Genomic DNA, 22,147 nt, shown 5'->3' with positions numbered 1-22,147 from the left:
AAGTAACCGAAGAAGACGGCCAGAGACGCCTGCAGGCCCTTTGCAACACCGTGAAGTGACCACTGCTGTCCTGACCCTGTTTTCTGTGCAACAGAGGAACTCCAAAGAGGACTCCGAAGAGGACTCTGAAGAGGAACTCCTTCCCTTTGACTGGTGGGAACAACCAGTCCGTAGACAAACTCCAATCTGAGCCATCTCCCGAGGTGCTGTGCCGAGTTGCAGAGCCCCAATACCAGGAGGCCTCTGAACCAATAGAAGTGCATAGTCTTTGAAAGCCTGAATCTGTCCAAGTCTTTGCTGAGCTCCAGATGAACCTCCAGAGACACAATCCAACTCGCCCAAGTGCCCTCAGCAGTGTGCTGGACAACAGGAATCGAAGAAGATTGACCAGCGAATCGTGTCCATTGTTAGTGCTGAAGAAAAGGTGCCAAAACCGCAGACTGACCTGAAGAGCTGAACAAATCCGTACCAGAGGTCCTGTCTCGAGAATGCTGCTGAGAGATCCCGTCCATTGTGCTGCCTTTCTTCATCAGACCAAGGAATCCAGAGGTCAGGTCCAGCGCTGCCACATGGAGGAGAATCCAGCCACAAACATTTCTTCAAACCAGTCAAGGGCGACTTCCCACCGATGTTTCGTACATGATTTGGTGCAGTGATCCGTTGCAACGTATCCAGATGTGTTGCCTTAGCGATGCGATAAATCGGCTTGGCAAAACCCCAGGGATCTGGTACCTAGGTTTGCCAACACAACTCCCCACACCATGCAAGACCTCTCCTGTATTTCCGTGGTGCGAAGACAGGGGAGGCACTGGCAGAAGTGCTGGTTCGCTGGCAGGATTATAAGAGACTTCCAGGAGATAAACAGCATCCAAAGCGGATGATATAGTGCTTCCAGGTGATGCTCAGTAGCCAAGGAAGGGTAGTTCGTGGCCCAGAGGAAGAGAGAGTGGAAGGCAAGAAAAGCAGGTTGACGGATTTACAGGCAGAGGACACAGGCTGGCAGAAGGAAAGGCAAGGAGGCAGGAAGAGCAAGAGGCAAGCAGGGGGCAAGGCAAGGACAACTGGCAGAAGAGGGAGGCCCAGGCAGTCAGGACAAGGAAAAAAAGCAGGAACCTATGCTGGAGCACAAAAAGGCACGTGTTGCAGCTGTACCCGTGGGCCTCAATAAGCCTGCGGCACGAAAGCAAGGCTTTCCTCAGACTGGTTGGCAGATTTTGCCAACCAGCACAATTGCCGCCATACCATGAAACACGGGAGCCGAGCCCCGACGTATGCGCAATACCACGGCAATGGCGGTGCCAATGGTGGTGCAGCCCCCGACTCCAGGATGAGGCATCCGCCACCGAAAGGACCAACGCATGCGCGGGTACAGGCGTCAGGATACCGGATGCTGCCAGGTAAGTGGAAGTGTGTGACCTGGCCTGGCCGAGGGCGCACAGCAGCGCACGTAAGGCATGGGTGAATGACAAAACCTAAGGTACTGTAGGGAGATCGGTATTGCTTACCTTTAGCTGTGAAGTCACTCCAGAGTGTTAGAGTGATATGATATGATGTGTCATTTATAATGTGCCTGTACACAAGTGTTTCTAGGTGTGAGAACCCCCACCTTACCTCCGACCAAAATTGCTGCTTGTTTCTGTTTAGCAAGTTCTTTAACAGGGTCTCCAACGTTGGTTTAATCTTGCTGCATCTAGAGACTAGAAAGCATCCACACGAACTTTACATATTCTGCTGCTTTACAAGACGGAGCCTCTACGAACTGCTATTTAGCTAGGGTTGAGTTTAGGACTTTAAAAAAGCCTTGCTATGCAAAGAAACTGCCTCTATGACCTTATGCTCTGCTAGTATTTACCTAACCAACTGTTTTCCTTCCAAAACGACTATATATTATGTGGTTTTGCTAACTAAATGTGATTAGCGTATTTCCTTTGTCTTACGCGAGTGCGTGGTAGAACTGTCATTAGTGTCAAACGCTGTAACAATTGGAACCGCGAGCAAATACAAACTAAGCAGAGTCCTTTGAAAAGTATCTACAAGTATTTCTGTGTGTTTTGGTTAATTGTACTAAGTATTCTAAAGCATATCTTGTGTAAATATAATAAATCTATATTTTAATATACATTTATGTGCAAGTGTTTCTTTGAATTGCATTACTAACTAAGTTTAGTGTGCTTACCAACAGCTCACATCTTCTCTGCATGATTAGTAAAGACTGATACCGTTTATGTTAAAGGACATTTGTACCACGCACGATCTCCACCAGAGTGGTCTCCTGCCGCTCTGGAGGCTCTGATAAGGAGAGGAGGTGGGCGTGAGTTAGTATGACTAAGCGGTAAAAGTGCAAGAGAGCAGTTCGGTTAACACCGTTCACTGAGCTTGGGTGTACTTTTCGGTTGGTAGCCGGCATGTTCTTTTGTGCAAGGCTATGTATGATTTGTTTTGTTGTTGTGGTGTAGCGTATTTTGCTGTGGTTTAGAGGTGTGGTTGTGTTTGGTTCGAGTTTGAGAGGTGTATGCAGAAATTTGAGATTTCTTTAGTGGGTTGGTTAGTGGCATCGTTATCTAGATGTGATTCAAGCTCATTTCCAAATTCTTTCTAGATGTGGTGCATCAATAACTCCACATTTCTATCTAAATGTGGTTCAGGCCAACATTCACAATCCTATCAGGATGAGAAGCAAGCAAATATTCACAGTTCTATCTGAAGGTGGGCTGGCTAGTATTCACAGTTCCATCTCAATGTTGGACTGCTAATATTTACAGTTCTGTCTCAATGTGGAACTAGCTAATATCTGAATGTGGCATTGGCCAATATTCACAATGCTGTTCTAGATGCGGCGCAAGCTAATATTCATAGTTCTATCTGAATGTACGACTGACTAATATTCACAGTTCTATCCGATTGTGGCATTAGCCAATATTGAAAATGCTGTTTAGATGCGACACAAGCTAATATTCACAGTTCTATCTCAATGTGGGACTGGATAATATTCACAGTTCTTTTCCCCTCCCTCCCAGCACCCCCGATTGGCCATCCCTTGTGTGTTGCTTCGGATCTAGTGACTCGCAGCACACTATGCTCGCCAGTTCCACATCGGCTGAGTAGGTGAGCTGAAGCCAGCTAGTGCGACCCTTCTGGGCCTTATTCAGTTATTTTTTGGGCTTTCCTGAGCCACTGTTTGCCCTGTAGCTCCCTTTCTCCCATCCCCGTTCCCTCGCTCTCCTTCCTGCTTTTTTCCCCCCTCACTCCCACCTCCCAGCCGCCCACCACCCCCGATTGGTTTTCCGTTCATTATTGACCATCCCAGCGCAGCCCTCTGCCCGGCAGTCCCTGCGGCTAAGGGACCAAAGGCAAAGGGCGGCTCCAACTATGGCAGTTCCAGCTAGTGTCTGCAGGTGTCAGCAGGGGAAGTCAGTGGCCAGCCGTCAACCAACATCGACTGAGGAAGGTAGGAGGGCCCCGGGTTAGGTTTAGAACCTCACTCTACCTTGCCAACCTGTACATACAGTAGACTCTCAAACTTGGGTGCGTTTTTCTCCTGTTTTTAAAATTGCATTGTGAAAGTATTTAAAATTGCATTGTGAAAGTATTTAAAATAGCACTGTGAAACCTAGGCCTTGTCCCCACTATTCAGGACTCTCAAACTTGTGTTTTCCTCCCGTTTAAAAATTGTATTGTTAAAGTTGTGCCGTCTGTGGCTTTGCCTCCTAGCAAAGCACTCATCTAGCTAACCTTTCTACCACTATCTAAGTGCCTGTCATCTTGTCCAATTGTCTCCTTGTCTCGTCCACTTACACCCTGCCCTGTGCACTTCCCTAGTGTTCTCCCCTAGCCCCTTCCCACACGCCTCCTCTTCTCTCCCCACCTACTCTTTGGTGCTCTCTGTCTCTCCTATCTTCTCTAACTGCTTCTCTATCGACTATCCTGCTCTCCTCACTAAATCTAGTAGGAAGAAGTTTAAAAAGGACATCCTGGTGTCCAATCCAGGCCTCCCTTTCGCCGACATCTATACCAGTGCCTCCTCCAGGCAAACTTTCAGCGACATCCTCTTTGTCGTTCCTTCACCAGACCTATGGACTCTTCATATGGTCTCTGTGCTCTCTCCCTTTTCTTCCTCTCCCATTAATGGTGGCACCCAGTGGGAGGCCCTCCTGGCCTCCTTCCACTCCTCGAAGGTCATTATTAATGTTTACTTTAATGGTACCGTCTTGGTCCAAGGCCCTCAAGCCAACCTTCTCCTCATTGATAGACGCTTCCCGCGCCTCATCAATTTCCTTTCATCTCCTGCTATCCCCTCTCTTCCCTCCACGGCTTCCTTGCCTCCCCCTACTGACTCCTCCATGGCTACCTTTCCCTCGCCTCCTCCTTCTGCCCTGCCTCGGGATGCTTCTACACCTCTGCAGGGCGTACCTCTGATTTGTACCCCTTCCCGGAAGTCTTTCAAGGATGGCAACCTTCTCCACATTATCACTCTAAACTCTCGCTCAGCTGTCAAACACTCCTCTGACATCTGCCGCCTCCTGGAGGAACTTCACCTCGGTCTCATCGAGACATGGTTCACGACCAGCTCTGTCACGAGCTTTGACACTCTCCTCCCTGATGGTTACCAGATCCTCACTGCACCCAGACCCAACCCTTCAGGAGGGGGGTCTAGCCATGATCTTCCCTAAGTGGATTCCTGCCTCCGTCATTACTATGCAGGCCTACTCCTCTTTCGAATTACTCATCTAATGGCTCTCTCTCTCTCTCTCTCTCTCTCCTGGCCATCCCCTTACTGTGGCTACCATCTATCAGCCACCTGGTCAGATCTCCTCCTTCCTCTCCGAGTGGGCGGACCTCTCCTCTTCCCTCCTGGTCTCACCCACACAACTCCTCCTTCTTGGAGACTTCAACATCCACCTGGATGCTTCCTGTCCTTCCACTGGACTCTTTTGTGACCTCTGCGACTCTCCATCTCGATTCTCCACTCTGGCCTGACTTCCCCTTTCTACCCATCTCACCACTCTTCTCTCCTGGAGAGATCACTTTCTCCTTTCCACCCATCTCACCCTCTCCAGCCCTCAGACCAAGCCAACTCCAGCACTGCCACCTACCTTCTCGGTTATCAGACCCATGAAGCATGTGTCAGTTGAGGCTTTCGCTGCAGCTTTCTCTACTCACCTCCCCCCTCTTGCCGACTCACACCACGACACAGCCCTTTCCATGCTCCACTCTGCTATATCTGATACTCTCGATGTTCTTGCCCCGGTCATGAGGATCTGCTTGAAACCCAAAGCCAAGTGCAACTCTTGGTACGACTCAGACCTGTCACCCTTAAAAGCAATTGCAGGGTGGCCGAGAGGAAATGGCGTGCTTCCGGTACATCCTCTGAAAAACTGGCCTGTCACCTGCTCCAAAGGAAATACCGCCTCTCGCACCAAGAAAAGAGCCCACATCCATCAGGCCAGGCCCAGCACCCCCGGAAGCAGGCATCATGCCCTCGGGTAAAAGCCCAGCGGCCCCTTATAGGGCCCCTTATAGGGACTCTCTGGACTCAGTCCTGGCGCCTTTGGCGCCAGGCTCATGTTGGACCTCAGTCCTGGCGCCTTTGGCGCCAGGCTCATAAAGGGAGGTGTTTTGTGCACTTACCTGATGCAGACCATGCTGCACGCTTCAGGCCTCCCTGAGACCTGAAAGGGACTATTTTTTCATAGGGACTATTTTTTCACTCGGGCGTGGCCAGGGAAGGATACATACCTAGTTGGGGAATGATACATACCTGGGACTTCTTTGGAGGCTATTTAAGCCACGCCCAGACAGCAGCTCATGCTTCGCGTTGTTCTGCTTCCTGCAGCTTAACGCTCACCGTGTCTGCTCCTGGACTACAGCCACGCCCGTCTTGAACCTGGAAGACCTGCAAGGAAGGAAGAGAAGAGAAAGGTGAAAACCAAGGATTATTTCAAGCTTCTTACCTGCATCCGGAATCTTCTCGCCAGCATCCCTGAAGGAAGACAAATTTAAAAGCATTGCGTTGCTCGCTGCAGCGCCACGCTTCACTCACCTGTCCTGTCCTCGAGACATCTCCCGGCTCCATCGCGGCTGTCAGCATCGGACGCCACATCTCTGCACCTAGGGGAGAGAGGAAGAAACAAAAGGTGAGCAGAAGGAAAGCCTGATTAACAACCATAATACTTACCGGCTTTTCTTCCACATTTCGGGTCGGCGCCGCCCCGTTGGCAGGTACCGTACCCCAGCCCCTATGGGGAAAGGACTAGAGACATTTCAGAGGAATGATAAGGACATCTAGAGGGATCGCCCTCATTACTACTCACCTCGGCAGGTTAACCCCTCGACGCATCGCCTTCATTCTGCACCTGAAATAAAGGACAGATCACAGGTGAGAAAGACAGCATAAAGGGGGCCTCACTTGAACTTTGAACTTTCATACTTACGGCGCATCACTCAGGAAAGTCAAGTGGATTTTGCCAGCGCCATTCTGAAAACCAGTAAAGTAACTGGACGAACGCGCGCCCCTGCACCAGAAGCAGGATGGAGAGTTCAACCTTCCAAACCATAAGGTGAGCTTAAACTGGGTTTGGAGGAATAGAGAGGAACGGAGGGGGGAAAGGGGCAGCTAGCACACCATTCTGCAGACTGTTAATCCCCTTTCTCATCTGCAGAAGGATATTCCTACGGGCCAAGGAAGCACGATTTGGACGTCCTGTCCAATCGGTGTTCCGGGACCTGCGCATCACGCTAGAAGAGGCCGCAGTAATCCAGACTAGATCAGCGCCCCGTGGGAACCAGGTGGGCGTTACAGTGGCATCTAACAACTCGGCCGAACTCTTTAAAATCTGCAAGGAGCTGGCCAATCCTGCTGCAGTCTCTACCTCTCCTGTCCACTCCCAGGCCATCTGCACGGCCTAAAGCTCAGGCTATGCTGTCCCCTCTCTCTTCCTCGCCCCTCTACTCCCTGATCTTCCTCTGGCCCTTCTTCGGCCACCTCTCCTCCCTCCTTCTCTGCTTTTCCCCTGTTCTCCCCAGACGAGGTTTCTAGACAAGTCTGATCTATGAAAGTCTTGTCAAAACAGGTTCACCCGTTCCTCCAAAACCATTAAGGACCACATTGACACCCTGGCTCCTGCTCTGGCAGATTTCTGCAACCACTCCTTCGCCACTGGAGTCTTCCCCCTCACCCCTGAAGCACTCTCCAGTGCACCCTCTTCTTAAGAAACCCTCAGAAGACCCTTCCTGCCCGGTTAACTATCATCCAATTTCCATTACTCCTTTCCTGGGCAAACTCCTGGCAAAACTGGCCATCTCCCAGCTGAATCTTCACACTGAATCTGTTGATCGTCTCCATGACCATCAGTCCGGCATCAGAGCTGCCAGAAGCACGGAAACTGCTCTCCTGAACATCAGTGAAGACCCGCTCTCCAACCTTGATTCCAACACCCCCTGTGTCCTCATCTTACTTGATCTCTCTTCTGCCTTTGACACGGTCAGCCATGCCATCCTGCTCAACCGTCTCTGTGATAACATGGATATCACTGATCAGGCCCTGGCTTGGCTGACCTCCTTCCTGTCTGATCGACTCTCCCAGGTCCAACTTGTGTCCTTCCTCTCGTCTATCTCTATCTGTACCTGTAGTGTTCCCCAGGGGTCTAACCTCTTGCCCTGGCTGTTCAACCAATACCTGGCTCTTCTTGTCCACCGCATTGCCACCCTCTGCCCCAACTTTCAGTGCTGTGCGGATGACACTTTACTTATTTTCAGGTATCCTTCTGCAGCCTCTTCTCCTTCCCTCATCTCGGACTGTCTGTCCACCATCCAGGAGTGGTGTGCCACCAATGAACTCTGCGATAATGCCAGTAAGACGGAGATTCTCCTCATCGGCACACCTGCTCCCTCCTTTCCTGTCACTCTGTGGCCGGCCTCTCTTGCCCTCTTCCTGCTTCCACCTGTGAGGCTAAAAACCTCAAGGTCATCTTCGACTCCACACTTTCCTTCTCTCGTCACAACTCTAAGAAGTCACACTACCAGCTGCACCACCTCAGAGGTATTATTCCTTTCCTCTCCTCTCCTTGCCCCAGAAGCTCACTGTCTCCAGAGATCTGGTTCTCTCTAGGCTGGACTATTGCAAGAGCCTCTTACTAAATCTGCCTGCCTCTACTCTCCGCCCTCTGCAACTCATCCAGAACAGGACTGCGATAATGGCCCTTGGCCTCAAGCCCAGGGATCGTATCTCTCCAGGACTCAAATCTCTGCACTGGCTCCCAGTGGAGGCGAGGATTAAGTTCAAAACCCTCTGCATTGTCCACAATGCCTTCTGGGGCCTGGGACCTCAATACCTACAACTCTCTTCCTAAATATCTTCCCTCTCGAGCTCTTCGCTCATTCGCCTCCAACTCCTTCAGGGTCAGTCACTTCTCCAAGCAGCAAGTTGGTGGTAGATCCCTTTCTTCTGCTGGGTCCTCCCTCGGGAACAGCCTCCCTGCCTTTCTGAACCTTGAGGAGAACCACCTCTGGTTCCAGAAGCACCTCAAGACCTTCCTCTTTGCTTCTGCTTTCTCTCCTCCTCTCCCCTGCTAATCTCCTGACTGTATCTGAAACTGCACTGGTTACCTGGCTACCCTCTGAACTCAGGCCCAGGTCTCCTCCCCACACCCCGCCAGTTGCACACCTGCACTGCCCCCTGGCAAATCTTGCACTCAGGGACTGTTTCTGTATCCCTACAGCCCCTACTATCACTTGACCCCTGATTTCTGCTCTTACCCTTGCACTTACCACCAGCTGGCCACACTTTTATGTATTGGCTTTAGTTATTTTACTGTTATTTATGTACTGCACTTCTCCCCTGCACTGTTTCCCTCCACCCCTGCACTTGCGCGATCTCAATGTCACCTGGCCTAGTAGGATCACGGTCCGTCTTCCCTCCCTTGCCTGATCGAGCCTTGAAACACTTGTGTATAGGCGCGTTATAAATGCCATATCAAATTTATCTAAATGTGGCATTGGCTAATATTCACAAAGCTGTCTAGAAGCGACACAGGCCAATATTCACAGTTCAATTTGGAGTGGCTAGCACAGTTAGGGTACATCTAGATGTGAGATATGGCTAGGCCATAACGTTGATAGCTTATATATATATATATATATATATATATATATATATAGGGTTACAGTTGCCAAATAGAGAGCGGTACATCATGCAGGCTTCTTTAGGCTGATGGGCGTTGAGGGAGTTATGTGAAAGGTGGGCCTGTTTGGTGGGGCGCAGTGATTGCTGTGCCCCCTGTCCAGACCCTACTTACTTTGTCTGTCGCTGCTGGATGACTGCTGCCTTCTTCCTGCTTCCCCTGCTAACACCGGCCGATACCATCTAGAGCTGCTTCTGTTGGAGCTGTCCTTTGCCTCGGGCCACTTAGGCGCAAAGGCTGTCCAGGTCAGAGGCTGCCGTAGTGGGCTTTGTAGAAATGTGGTTTGGGATCTAAAAACCATTGGGATAGTTGTATAACGTCTTCCCTCACAGTGGACTTTAGGAAAACTCCCCTAACAGCCCTCCCAGGCACTCACCAAAGTGCCCTTCTCATCTGTACCTGCTCCCCCCACTCGCCTCATGGCGTCCTCACCTTCACAGCCCTCTCCCATTTCCCCTCCCCCAACACTTGTTTCTGTGATGCCGTTTCATCTGTGAAGTCGGGTAGCCACAGTTATTCCTTAAATACCCAAGGGTATGGTAAAGCATTTTGTTTTAAACTATGTCCCTAGCCCACCTCCATCTCCCAAATGTCCCTTAGTGTCCTCTTGCCTCCCCTGCATCTCTTGCCTAAAAGCATTTGTTTGTTTTTTGCCCTGCAAATGGCATTTTTCTGCCTTTTCTTTTTTCGATAACAGATTATCTCTCGTATCGATGGGAAAAAGAAGATGGCGACTTTTCCATTTGTGAAAAGCCTCATGCTGCAATGCATCATGGGGATATGGGAGAAGAGTGCACCCCCTTCTCCATCAAATATTCTACTGGACAGAATAAACGCAAACCACAAAAGGATCGTGAGTCAATGCTTCACCCCAAGTTGTTTCGGACCAGATCCAAATCCATCCAGCAGTTTAGGCTGTGTGGTAGAGCAAAGATTTACCTTTTTTGTCTATGCAAACATGAATGGGGAGTAGGACGAACATTTTTTGTTTTCTTAATAACTTTCTTTTTTAACAAATCTTTCCCAAACCTTCCCGCCTTGGGTGTACATAATTGTCTGTAAAATTTCAGCCAAATCCATTGCACAAGTCAAAAGTTATTAGCAATTAATCGTTTCGATTTTTTATGGAACACACTACTCACCTTAACTATAGGGCGGCAACCGCCACCTATAACATAGATGCCACACTGTCATCAATCTGCATCACATTTTGCATAGTTACAAGTTAGGACCCTCTGGACAATACTGGCTACATGACATTTGGACAGCCCACCCTGTTCCTCAGATTTCAGCACAAGTCAAAATGTGTTTGTGGGTTTGTGGCTTGGCGAAGCATTGTTCCTTATACCATTCCACACCGTTTCACAAGTCTGCGCCATATTTTGCATAGTTACTGGTTAGGACCCTGCGGACATTACTGGCTCCATGACATGTTGACACCCCAGCCATTTGCCCGGATTCCAGCACCTTCGCACACGAGACGGTTGCCTGAAATCGGCATCAATGTTGTCGCAGAACGATCAGTCCCAAAACGAGGAACAAAACTCAAAGTCCCATAAGTCCCTAGGATGCACAGTTTCCAAGGTAATCGCACTGCAACAAAATGCACCATGCCATGGAGAAGCGACAGTTGGGGAGCGAGCACAGAAGGTCCCAGTATGCAGCAGCACACCAACTCTCGCCTCCCCCTGCACCTCCAATGTCTGGTCCGGGTTATGTCAACCAGCCACATGCGCCCAAATCTCAGTGCAGTTTACTTCAGGGTGCAAAGCACATCAAGCGATAAGCGAATCAGAATAGCGACCTACAGAATCATTGATTTTCAACAATTGATGAGTGTTATGTCTGTCTACAGAACCGTTTGGAGAACGTGTACTTTTGCTAGTAAACCATAAAACCAGAGTTGACAGCAAACCTACTTGTGAAGGAGGGGTTTAATGTGTGTTGTCAGAAAATACAGTACTTCACCTACCCGCTTTTAGTTTTCTTCGGCAGATGCAGAGGAATATTTTCTTTGAGATGTGTAGCTGCAGTGAAGTCATCTTTGATGGATATTTCAAGCTCCTGAAAAAAACAGAGGGCTTTGTACATTAGGTTCTGGAAAAAAACACCATGGCATAGCCGAAGACCACAGTGAAATATCTTTTCAATTTGTGAAAGCCTCAGTGAGGAAATTGAGTTTTCCTCAATGCAAACATAGCAGGGAAGCAAACCAGTGTTAGACAATAATGGAATATATTAATAGGATACAATATTGGCAACCTGGTAGAGTGCCTAAGCAAATTAGGTTGCTCGTCATAGCATGGGCTGACCCACACGGTTGAAGGCCACATTTAATGCAGCCTCAGAGCTGCCTGCGTGACCATTTTCCTTCCCCCTTCCACTTCCATAAATAGGTTGGGAATAGAGGAGCCGTGACGCGGTACTGCAGCCCTGATCCTTTCATGTCCGGTGGCCACCATGGAAATGGAACAAGGCGCCGATTTTAGCCTTGCTTCCATTTCAATGGTGGCCATATTTAAATTACTATTTCTTTGAAGTAACGGGTTGCACGTTCATCACAACCAGTTCTTTCAAATAAATAAAAGCATATTAGCGCCCCAGGGTTACAATGGGCATGATGACGAGTTACCCAGGCAGTAACGTCCTGGGGACCTCATTAAAGGCCCTTGCTTCGCTCAAATCTATCATTTGAGTGAAACTAAGGCCCACCAAAATGTTGATACCATCCTTATAAAAAATAATAACTTTGTACCATGAAAATAAATTCACACCTTACAGGTTGAAACAAGATGCTCAAATTGCCAATTTCTTTGAGGCAAGCCCTAACAAATGCTTAAGTAACAGCGTTTGAAATTAATTTGATCATAAGAGAAGGTGTATGGAAACTTTATCTAAGACCAAAATAGGTTGCATTAAGTCGCACATGAGATCATCAAATCATCAACTAATCAAAGATTAACATCATAGTAATCCACCAAAAGAGAAGGGGTATTTCAGCATAATTATGGTCGTCCTTTTTTCAAATATTTATCAAGAATCAATATTGAAATACAAAACAAGCATTTTTAATTATGCTCCATAATTCTATAATAACTGTACAGCAACGCCATCGCGCATGCGTAACACAAAACCTAGTGATGTCATACACCTCATTTATCCAACAAATGTGGCAGCTAAAAAATGGGCACCATTCAGAATGGAAAGGTGGATCTGAAATCCAATAAAAAAGGTATGGGGGTCCTGGAACAATATTGGCCACTAAGATACTGGGACTCTTACGAGTGAGCAGGTCCGGAATTAAAGTGCTTGTAACTATAGCACCTTTGCCAGACCGGCTCACCCCAAATCTGCCAGTGGGGGTTGAGAACAACCGGCAGGCCTGACCTGGCGGTAGTTCAGGCCCCCAACTGCAGAAATAAAAAATAAAATCACTGAAGCACCGGCACCATTAGCAACGGTGCCGGTGCTTCAGTGCTCTCATTTACCATGGAGTCCAATGGGAACTTACCGCTGAAGGCCAACGGCTAGTATTAACTCCAAAACCATATTACTTGTAGAATTAACAAGAGTTGATAATATCCAACTATTATTAATGTGCGTTGGTGCAGGTTAAAAGCAGGAACATTAGAAAAGAAAACACAAAGATATGAGAACAAAGAATACCTTGTACAACTTTAACAAAAGATGAGATTTTTTCACTCACATTTAATTGCACATCCAGGCCATTATACATGTTTGAGACAGAAAAAAGGTGTTTGATTTATAGGAAGTGTAACATCTAACTTTTAGGTAAGATTTTCATAGCAACAATACATCTTCCTAACCTGTGGGTTACCCTTGGGGCTCCCAGTTTAACTTTTTCTGGCTAACCTTGTGAGAACTACAGTTCCCAAGGGTAGAAAGGATTTTTTTTAGATTTTATTAGGCTTTATTAGGCAAGGCCAGCACAACCCGCCTTACGTGGAGTGCTGGGGAGATACTGAGTATCCCCTTTCTATTTTTAAATGCAACATTTATGTTACAAGGACAAACTTACCTTTAATGGCTGGTGGCAGTGAACCTTTTTATTAATTCAGAGCACCTTTTCTGCGGGCTGTTTCCACAGCCCCGGTGAAGGAACCCATGGGTGCTCATTTTACCAAAATGGCCCCAGTCTTCTTTTTTCGCTATTTCAGCATTCCTTGTCCTTTGTTCCTTCTTCTGATATCCACGGCAGGAAATTCCTTTGTGTGAACTTGATCTTCGGTGGGAATCCTGTGGATTCCCTGCCCAGGCTCCAGAGTGTGTGTGAAGGCAGGGAGCGAGGGAGGAGTCCAAAACTCTGCACCCCTTTGTCTTCCAGCTTGCCCGTGAGAATCCAGTTGAAACTGGAAGGCTGGCTGTCCTGAAAGGACTGGCAACCCCTAAAGTTTGAATGTTGCAAGGCTGTTTGATTGGCTGGGTTCCTGCACAAAAGTCTGATCCTGGAAGCTGAAGAGGTAGTCGACCACTGGAACAAAAACCGAAGATGAAGAAGAGGTAGCCAACCACTGGAACAAAAACCCAAGATGAAGAATTTGCGGCCGAGACGATTTCCAGCAGCCATAGAGCCTGCTGTGTAACAAGAGCCTGCTGTTACCCTTCCTTCCAATCGACCTGGGCACTCTGAAAAGGACAACCCCGACCGAGAGCCTAAAGAGACTCACTAGACTCAAGAAGACTTGCATTTTAAGCCATCTCACGTCGTGCTGCCACCTTGCAGGGCTGCCTGATAGGTAAGTTGTTCTTAAGTCCAACTAAGGGCTTAGAAAAACCATTCAACTGAGAGAGTACAAGACTCCACACTAGTATAAGGCTGTACCACCGGAGTATATGATAGCGTAGACAGAGCAGCCAGGCTCATTTTAGGAGGGAGAGAGGGTTCTAGAATCGGTACAAAGAAATTGTAATGCAAATGGTCCAAAGAAACACTGAAACACTATGTTTTGTAAAAATAAATGGTTTATTTAAATACATGTAGGCCTAGATAAATCTTGGGGCAAATAAGTACTATGCTTGAAGGTGGACAGACCAAAGTATATAACCTTCTTTGAAACACCCAACAGGAGTTCTAGGGAAGTCAAAAACAATAGTTACTTTTGGATTATTTACAGTAATACAAGTGCAGTAAACCCTAACAATTGTACTGTGACGCTCAGCAAGAAATCACATAGTAAGTTAACTGGCCAATATACTTTTCAGAATAGTGCAACACTTGTTCTAGGAACAGTAAAACACCTATAACTCTGATGATTCAGGATAGCAGTTATGCTAGGGCAGCTGGCCCTAGGGGTGTAATATTCAATTACAGTTGCTTTTCAGTTCATAGACTAAGGGAAACAATAACTCTCACTTAGTTTAGGATAACACAGTTATGCTCAAGGTAAGTAAAACATATATACATTTGTCAAAGCTACCAGCAACCTAAAAGGTAAGTATAACCTAGGCAGACTTATTCTGGGAAGGCTAACAGCAAGTCAGGGGAAACAAGCCCCAATTGGGGACACTCATACAATTATCCTAACAGGAATAATAAAGTGAAACCAAGAGCATTACTTTTGGGAAGAGGAGAACCCAATTCACAGGTGATTAAGTTAACCTATCTACTTTCTGTTAGAATAGAGGAACGGTTTATAAGGAAAGTAAGCCTTTGAGAATACTTATTTAAGAAGGAACACAGCTTATTCAGGGTAAGTAGATACTATATATACTTTTCAGAATGGCAAAACATTTCTAAGGTATGTAACATCTTTTTGTAACTATTCACTCAGAGTTTAAAGTTACCAACTATTTTACCAGCAAGTACACTTTTCAACACTTGTTCTAATTTTCAAAGCAGACCCTTTAAATTATCTAGCCCTTCCCAATTCTAGTAAATGAGTTCTTTCAGAGGACACTACTGGTCTAGGAGCCAGCAGTAGGCTGGGTGAGTTAGGGCTCAGTTACAAGCAAAGTTAGAGTTCCTGAGGAAGTCTGGCCAAACAAGTAAGTAGTTCACTTTGAACGTTAGTTAGGTTCCAGAGACTTCAGAGAAGACACCCCTGGAGGATTCCAGCAGTGGGCCTGGGTGAACTGGACCAGAGACCTCCCAATCACAGTAGCACCCCAAGGATACACAGGAATAACTAAAGACTGAAGGTTAGTAAATATCCCACCCAACACAGTACCTCGGCACAGAAAAAGTGTTGCTGCAGGAAGACTTCGGGATATGCAGCCAGAAACCCGGTCAATGGATTACTTTGTCTAGAAGACGGAACACAGGAGTCTGAAAGGACTTTTGCAGCAGGGATCACGAAAGGCGGCTCCAGGCAAGATGTTACTCCTGGCTGGATTTGGCACCTTTTTCAGGAGCACAGAAGAATAAGACCGAATATCGCTGGTCGGATTTTCGTCATTTACAAGGTCCAGCACACTGAAGAGGGGACATTTTGGACAATTCACATCTCCGGTAGACCAGCCAGATGTCCACAATGTTTCAGCAAGATTCGGAATTGCACAATGGCTTGAGGTCCCAGGGTATTGCAGCCCGGCAAGGTTGCAGCACGACGTGTGATGGCTCAAAATGCAGGTCTTGCTGAGTCTAGTGGGTCTCACCAGCCTCTGGGTTGGGGGTCATCATTTTCGCGTCCCCGGGTTGATTAGAAGGAAGAGCTACAGCAGGCACCGATTACACACAGCAGGCTTTCTGGTCGCTGGAAAATGTTTCAGCCATGTTTTCTTCATTATCCTCTTCGGTTTTATTTCCAGTGGTCGGCTTGTCAGCGGCTTCCAGGTTCTGAGTTTTTATCAGGAACTACAGCACAACCTCTGCATTCCCTCCCCGCATTTTACAGAAAGGGGGCGGTTTGGCTGTCGAATTAGGACATCCAGACCCCCCCCATTGCGAGTTGTTCCCTTTCAGGCAAGGTGGAAGTCAAAGGGCTCCCTAGTTTGACTCCTCCCTCGCTTCCAGTCTTTCCAGACACTGTGGACCCTAGGCGGGCACTTCACTGAATTCCCACTGAAGACAACAGCCACGAATGTCTTTCCCACCTAGAATGGCAGGGGAAGGCCTCGGAAACAGCAAGCACACAAGAAATAGCAAAAAAAGAAGTTGCCCGCCATTTTAGAAAAATGGTAGCCCTTCTGTGCAATATCCAAGGCTGAATTAACAGCCTGTGCGTAATAAAGACTAAAAGTCAAAGGTAAAAGCACTGCCACCAGCCATTCAGGTAAAACTCGCAATTGTAACAAAATGTTACCAGGTAAGTAAGAAAGGGGATACATTGTATCCCCCCAGCAATCCACATAAGGTACAGTGTGCTGGCTCACTATATAAAATTTAAAGGGAGATGAAAGTCCATCCTTACTACTTGGGAACTGTAGTTCATCCAAGTACAAGGAAGAAAAATTAACAGGGGAGCCTAAAGGGGCAACCCAGCCTAAGCACAAAAGTTGTAGGAAACTATAACTTGAACCATACACTATGGAGAGATACAGAAAAGGTCACTCTTAAAAGATTAAAAGACTAGGTGAGAGGGGAAAAGATCCCTCTTCACCAAAGGTCAAGGTAAAATAGTTACCTAGTCAAAGCAAAACATTCTGGGGTTGACACAGGTCAGGAAGATTTATCATTGATACGAAAACTTACCAAACACTGCAAAACCTCAATATCCTGGGACCTCGAGCCTTTGTGCGGTGCACAGTCTTCCGAATTCAGAATCTTGCTGAAACTTTGTGGGCATCCTGCTGGATCTCCAGAGACGTGAATAGAGTCTGACCAGCGATATTCTGTCTTCTTCTGTACTCCTGTTCTCCAAAGTCCCTAGATCCTAAAGGAAAATAGTTACTTGTTTGAAAAGTCTTCCTCTGGACTCTGAACTTTGCCTGCAACTGAGCCCTATCTCACCCTGCCTACAGCTGGCTCCTAGACCACTAGGGTCCCTCTGCTGTCTCAGAGAGAATTCATGTATGTTATTTATTGATTTCATTTGTAAAGCGCACATACAACCCGGAGGCAATGAGGCGCTGTTGCAGCTACAAGCCATGTACAGATATGGGTAAACATAAATTTGTTAGACAGTGAGGTATAGGTGAAGTGACAGGGAGAGGTATATAAGGTTACAATAGAGTAGGTTGCACAGTAAAAAGTGCTACATACATACTAGTCATTCTGAGCAAACCAGGGTGGGGAGACAACGGGTAGTTAGCTAAGTGGTAAGGGGGGGATAAGGAGAAGAGCTGAGTTTTGAGGGCTTTGTGAAAGACCCAGTAGGATTACTGTAGGACCATAATATGGCCCTACAGTAAGGGAAGCTAGATCCTCCAGCTCTACATCTTCTCGCTTTAGGCAAGAGTAGTCTGTCTGAATAGGGGGTCCAGGTATGTCTAATGGAATGGCTTTGTTAATTTTGTCTGTGAGGTAGGTAGGTGCTGTGCTAGCGAGGCACTTGTGAGCAATGGACAATGTTTTGAAGTGGATCCATTCCTGGATGGACAGCCAGTGCACTTCCCTTCTAGCATTAGAGATGCGTTTTCATTTTGGGATATTTAGAGCTGCTCTCAAGGCATTATTTTGAATCGTTTGTAGTTTTTTGATATTGCTAGTAGACATGCCTGTAAAGAGGACGTTGCAGTAGTCTAACTTTGAACCAATAACAGCTCGGGCGATGGTGAGACAGTTTTGAGTGAGGAAGGGTCTGGCTACATTAAGGACTTTGGTTACGTAAGCTGCAGAGGATGCAATGGTGCTCACTTGTCTAGATAGGGTTAGAGAGGTGTCAAGGTAGACATTGAGTGTCTTTACTGTTGTTGGGACTCAAATCGCACACTGGTTTATTTAGAAGGCAATGTATTGAAAACAGACTTACGGGCATGGGGCGAGCCGATAATGAGCATTTCAGTCTTGTCAATATTTAGGCGACAGAGGTGGTTCACTGCCATCCATGCCTGGATGGTGGAGTAAATGTTGACAGTATTGGAATCCTCTAGGTAGTTGCCAGAGAGTGGGATTAGGATTTGCATGTCGTTGGCATAGTTGGTGTAGGCTGTGCCGGGGGAGTCTAAGATGTTGAAGAGGGGTCTGGTGAAGATGTTGTAGAGGGTGGGGGAGATGCAAAAGCCTTGGGGGACACCACAGGTGATGGGGGAGGCAGAGGCATTGGCTGCGTCTGAGAAGACTGTCATGACTCTGCCTTTCAGAAAGCAGGCAATCCAGGCAGTGGCAGGAGGGGAGAAGTTGGCATGGAGGTGTTTGCAGAGGATTTGGTGGTTGACTAGATCAAAAGCTTCGGATAGATCTAGGAGGAGGAGTAGGGCGAGTGTTTCCTTTCTCCCTAATCTCATCTAGGTGGTTCTTGAGGTCTAGTAGTGCTGATTCTGTTCGATGGCCAGGGCGGAAACCAGATTGGTGCATCCTTAGGAATTGATTGTCCTCCAAAAATTGCTGAACTTGTAGGTAGGCAGCACAGTCTAGAATTCTGGGAAGGAAGGGGACTGTTGTAATTGGCTGGTAGTTGGTTGGTATTGTTGGATCTAGTGTCTTTTTTTTTTTTTTTTTTTTTTTTAGAAGTGGGAGAACCCAGGCTTCTTTAAGGTTGTCTGGCACAGTGCTGCAGGAGAATGAGGCGTTAATGAAGGCAGTAATGTTTGGGGTGAGCACATCAGCACAATCTTTAATGAGAGAGGCAGGGCAAATATCGCCTTTGAATTTAACGGGTTTTAGGCCCTGGATTAGTTTTGTGTCTTCGCTTTTAGTGAGGTCTCTGAAGGCGAAGGGTTTGGTGTGGGGAGTAGTTGGTTTGGAATTGGAGGTTGCTTGGTTGTTCAGGAATGTTGCTTGTTGATCAAGAACGTTTTAATTAAGGTTGTTGATTTTTCCTAAGAGTGCATCTTGGATGTCCAAGCACCATGATGCGTCTTTTGTGATGATTGCGGGTGGAGAAATGGGAGATTCTAGTTCCCTGTATATGGTGAATATTTCTTTAGAAGTGGAGGCAGCAATGTTTTAAAGGAGTTTGATTTCGTGTAATAATGGCTGTCTTGTATTGTTTGGCAATTTTAGAAGGTCGGTTGGGTCCTTTCGCCAAGCGAGCTGGGCTTCACGTTTCCTTGTACGGATGTCCATGAGTTCGGGTGTGAACCAGGAGTTTGCGCGTCTTACTGTCTTGGCTTTGTGCAGGGCTAGGGGAGCTAGGATGGTCACCACTTTGCAGAGGGTTGAGGTGTATCTTGTCAGAAGTATGTCAGGATAAGGTGTGAAAGGGGGCTGGAGCTCAGAGGTGTTGAGCAGGGGAAGGAGGTGGCCCCTCTTGAGCTTGTGTGAGCTGAGAGATACTGCACAAAGCAGAAGGTTGTATTGATTTTGGCAGGCTGTGGGATCGAGAAGATGATGTCATGTACAATTGATATTATGATAAGATATTATGTATAATTCATGTACTACAATTGGGAAGGGCTGGGTACGTTAAGGGGTTTGCCTTGAAAAGTAAAACAAGTGTTGAAAAGTTTTCTTGTGAATTAGTTTGTTGGTAACTTTAAACTCTCATATAGTTACAAAATGTTATTACTTACCTTAGATATGCTCTGCCAAGTATTTATAGGATTTACTGAACCTTTAATAAGCTGTGTGCCTTCTTAAATAAGTATTCTAAAAAGTCTTACTTTTGTTAGACACCGTCTCGCCATTCTAACAGAAAGTAGATAGAAGGTTAACTTACTCACCTGTGAATTGGGCTCCCCTCTTCCCAAAAGTAATGCTGTTGGATTCACTATTATTCCTGTTAGGGTAATTGTATGAGTGTCCCCAATTGGGTCTTGCTTCCCGAGACTTACTGTTAGCCTCCCCAGAATAAGTCTGCTTTGGGTTACACTTACCTTTAAGTTGCTGATAGAATCCTTTAAAAGGTATATATGTTGTATATAGGTTTTACTTAACTTGTGTTAGCTGTGTGCCATACTAAAAGAAATTACTTACATAGAGTTTAACTGTTATCCTGAATCAGAGTTCTAGGTTTTTACTAGTCCTGGAATAAGTGTTCCACTATTCTGAAAAGTATATTGCCCAGTTGACTTACTATGCAATTTCGTCCGGACAACTTATGGTCTACTACCCCTGTATTACTGTAAGGACATCTGAAAGTAGCTTATGGGTATACTCCCCAAGAATAGGTGTGCCCTGTACTGAACATGTATACAAAAGGTCTGACTTCCCCAGAACTATTGTTAGGTGTTGCAAATTAGGTCATATGCTTTGGTCTGTGCACCTTCAAGCATAGTGTTGTGTTTTTATAATTGTGGTTATATATCATGTGATAGTACTTATTCCCCCCCCCCCCCAAGATTGATCTGGGCCTACGTGTATTTAAATAAACCAGTATGTTTACAATGCATACTGTTTCAGTGTTTCTTTGGACTATTTGTATTACAATTTATTTGTAATGATTCTATAGCCCTCTCTCCCTCCTAAAACAAGTCTGGCTGCTCTGTCTACGCTAACATGAACTCAGGTGGTACAGCCTTATAATAAGAGTGGAGTCTTGTACTGCCTCAGTTGAATGGTTTTACTAAGCTTGGGCTTCAGAAAAACTGTCCTAACAATACAAATGAAAATGGTCAACATTCAGTTCAATTTACTTCTAAGGGAACCATTCATTTAAAAATAAAAAAAATATAAAAACGGATAATCCTAAAGTTTTAAGTAACACAAGCAGTGAAACAAGTATCTAATAATGATACAAACGAAATGACTAAATCTTTATTACAGTTGAGCTTGTTTGAATCTTTTGAAAAAAATGAATGGTTAATTACATGAACAGTTGATAAGACTTAATCAGCACATAGAAATTAATTGAACATGAATTAAGTAATCCGCACAAGGAATCTTAATTAAATAGGACTTAATCAAAATTGGATCATCAGCACTCAAAAGATTCCACTGATGTAAGTAATGATCCTGAGGAAGACAGAATTGCTACACATAGAAATTATGTAATAGATGGGTCGAAAAACATGTAGATCTATTTAATTGCCAGGAATTTACATAAAAGAATAGTTGGATACATATCCAATGTGATTTGAGGACTAGAAAAAGGAATCAATGAGGTTGTTTATTTAAAGAAAAGTTAAAAATAACATTTGATTTGAGAGAATGAATGTGACAAATACTGTGAGAGGGAATACGATTTGTATACATACACTAGAGGCTGTTTTTTTGCTTTATTTCACAATAAATAGCGTACTTCATTTACTGGATTGTAAACAAATGAATTTAAAAAATAGTATTTTAATTGAATGTTCGTTTCTTGATCTTTTGTTGTGGCATCTGGAAGTAAAATAAATGTTCTTAATAATTAATCAGGGGAAATCAATTTCTTGTAAAGAAAGTGATATCTGCACCAGCAACCCCCGGACCCTCTCCAACAAAACCAAGACAGGGAGCATGGGTGACCAGCAAGTACAGAGAGTGAGTATACATACCTGTGCCTACCACTCTACACATCCATAGCACTTTCTAGGCATAATATCCTTGCCCTGCCTCTCCCTTGCCCAACTGACCGGTGGAGTTCTTGTCAAGGATCCTCCACTGTGGAGTTTTGGTCAAGGATCCTCCACTGGGCTCCACCCTAAGGTGGTTGGATTAGGAGAGTCTTCCAAGAACTTTACCTCTATAGTTCCTCAACTTTAAAAAACGTACAAATTGCATTTTGGCTTTGCTTCCACTTGTTCAGGCTACCTTAAAGGCTCCAAGCCACCTGCAAAGAGCTATACTGGAACTTGTGCCCAAGGGCACTAAGTCCCCATCTCATTTAGCAGGGGGGACTTTTCAAATGTAGAACCTCCTAATTATAAGGATTTGTATGATGTTTTCATTATTTTTTTCCTTACATAGTACTTATCCAAGATGGTTCTTACTTACCACATTCTTACTTTGCTACATTACAGTGGTCACTGGTCTAACTGTTCAAAAG

General features: G+C 45.9%; 1 protein-coding gene across 4 annotated transcripts in view; it reads right to left on the bottom strand.

Moving 5' to 3' along the window:
* The window catches only part of SKA1 (spindle and kinetochore associated complex subunit 1), a 369,748-nt gene that overhangs the window by 255,125 nt on the left and 92,476 nt on the right, over positions 1-22,147 (bottom strand). For all 4 annotated transcript variants that reach the window (XM_069626972.1, XM_069626971.1, XM_069626974.1 and 1 more), the window contains one exon: positions 11,152-11,243. In XM_069626972.1, coding sequence (XP_069483073.1) covers positions 11,152-11,243 — 92 coding nt within the window. The remainder of the gene's footprint in view (positions 1-11,151; positions 11,244-22,147) is intronic.

This window comes from Ambystoma mexicanum, chromosome 6p (genome assembly GCF_040938575.1).
Source record: "Ambystoma mexicanum isolate Mex_15411 chromosome 6p, UKY_AmexF1_1, whole genome shotgun sequence".
Lineage (NCBI taxonomy): Eukaryota > Metazoa > Chordata > Amphibia > Caudata > Ambystomatidae > Ambystoma > Ambystoma mexicanum.
Note: the sequence above shows the minus strand (reverse complement) of the source record. Positions and strands in the feature narration are given on the sequence as shown.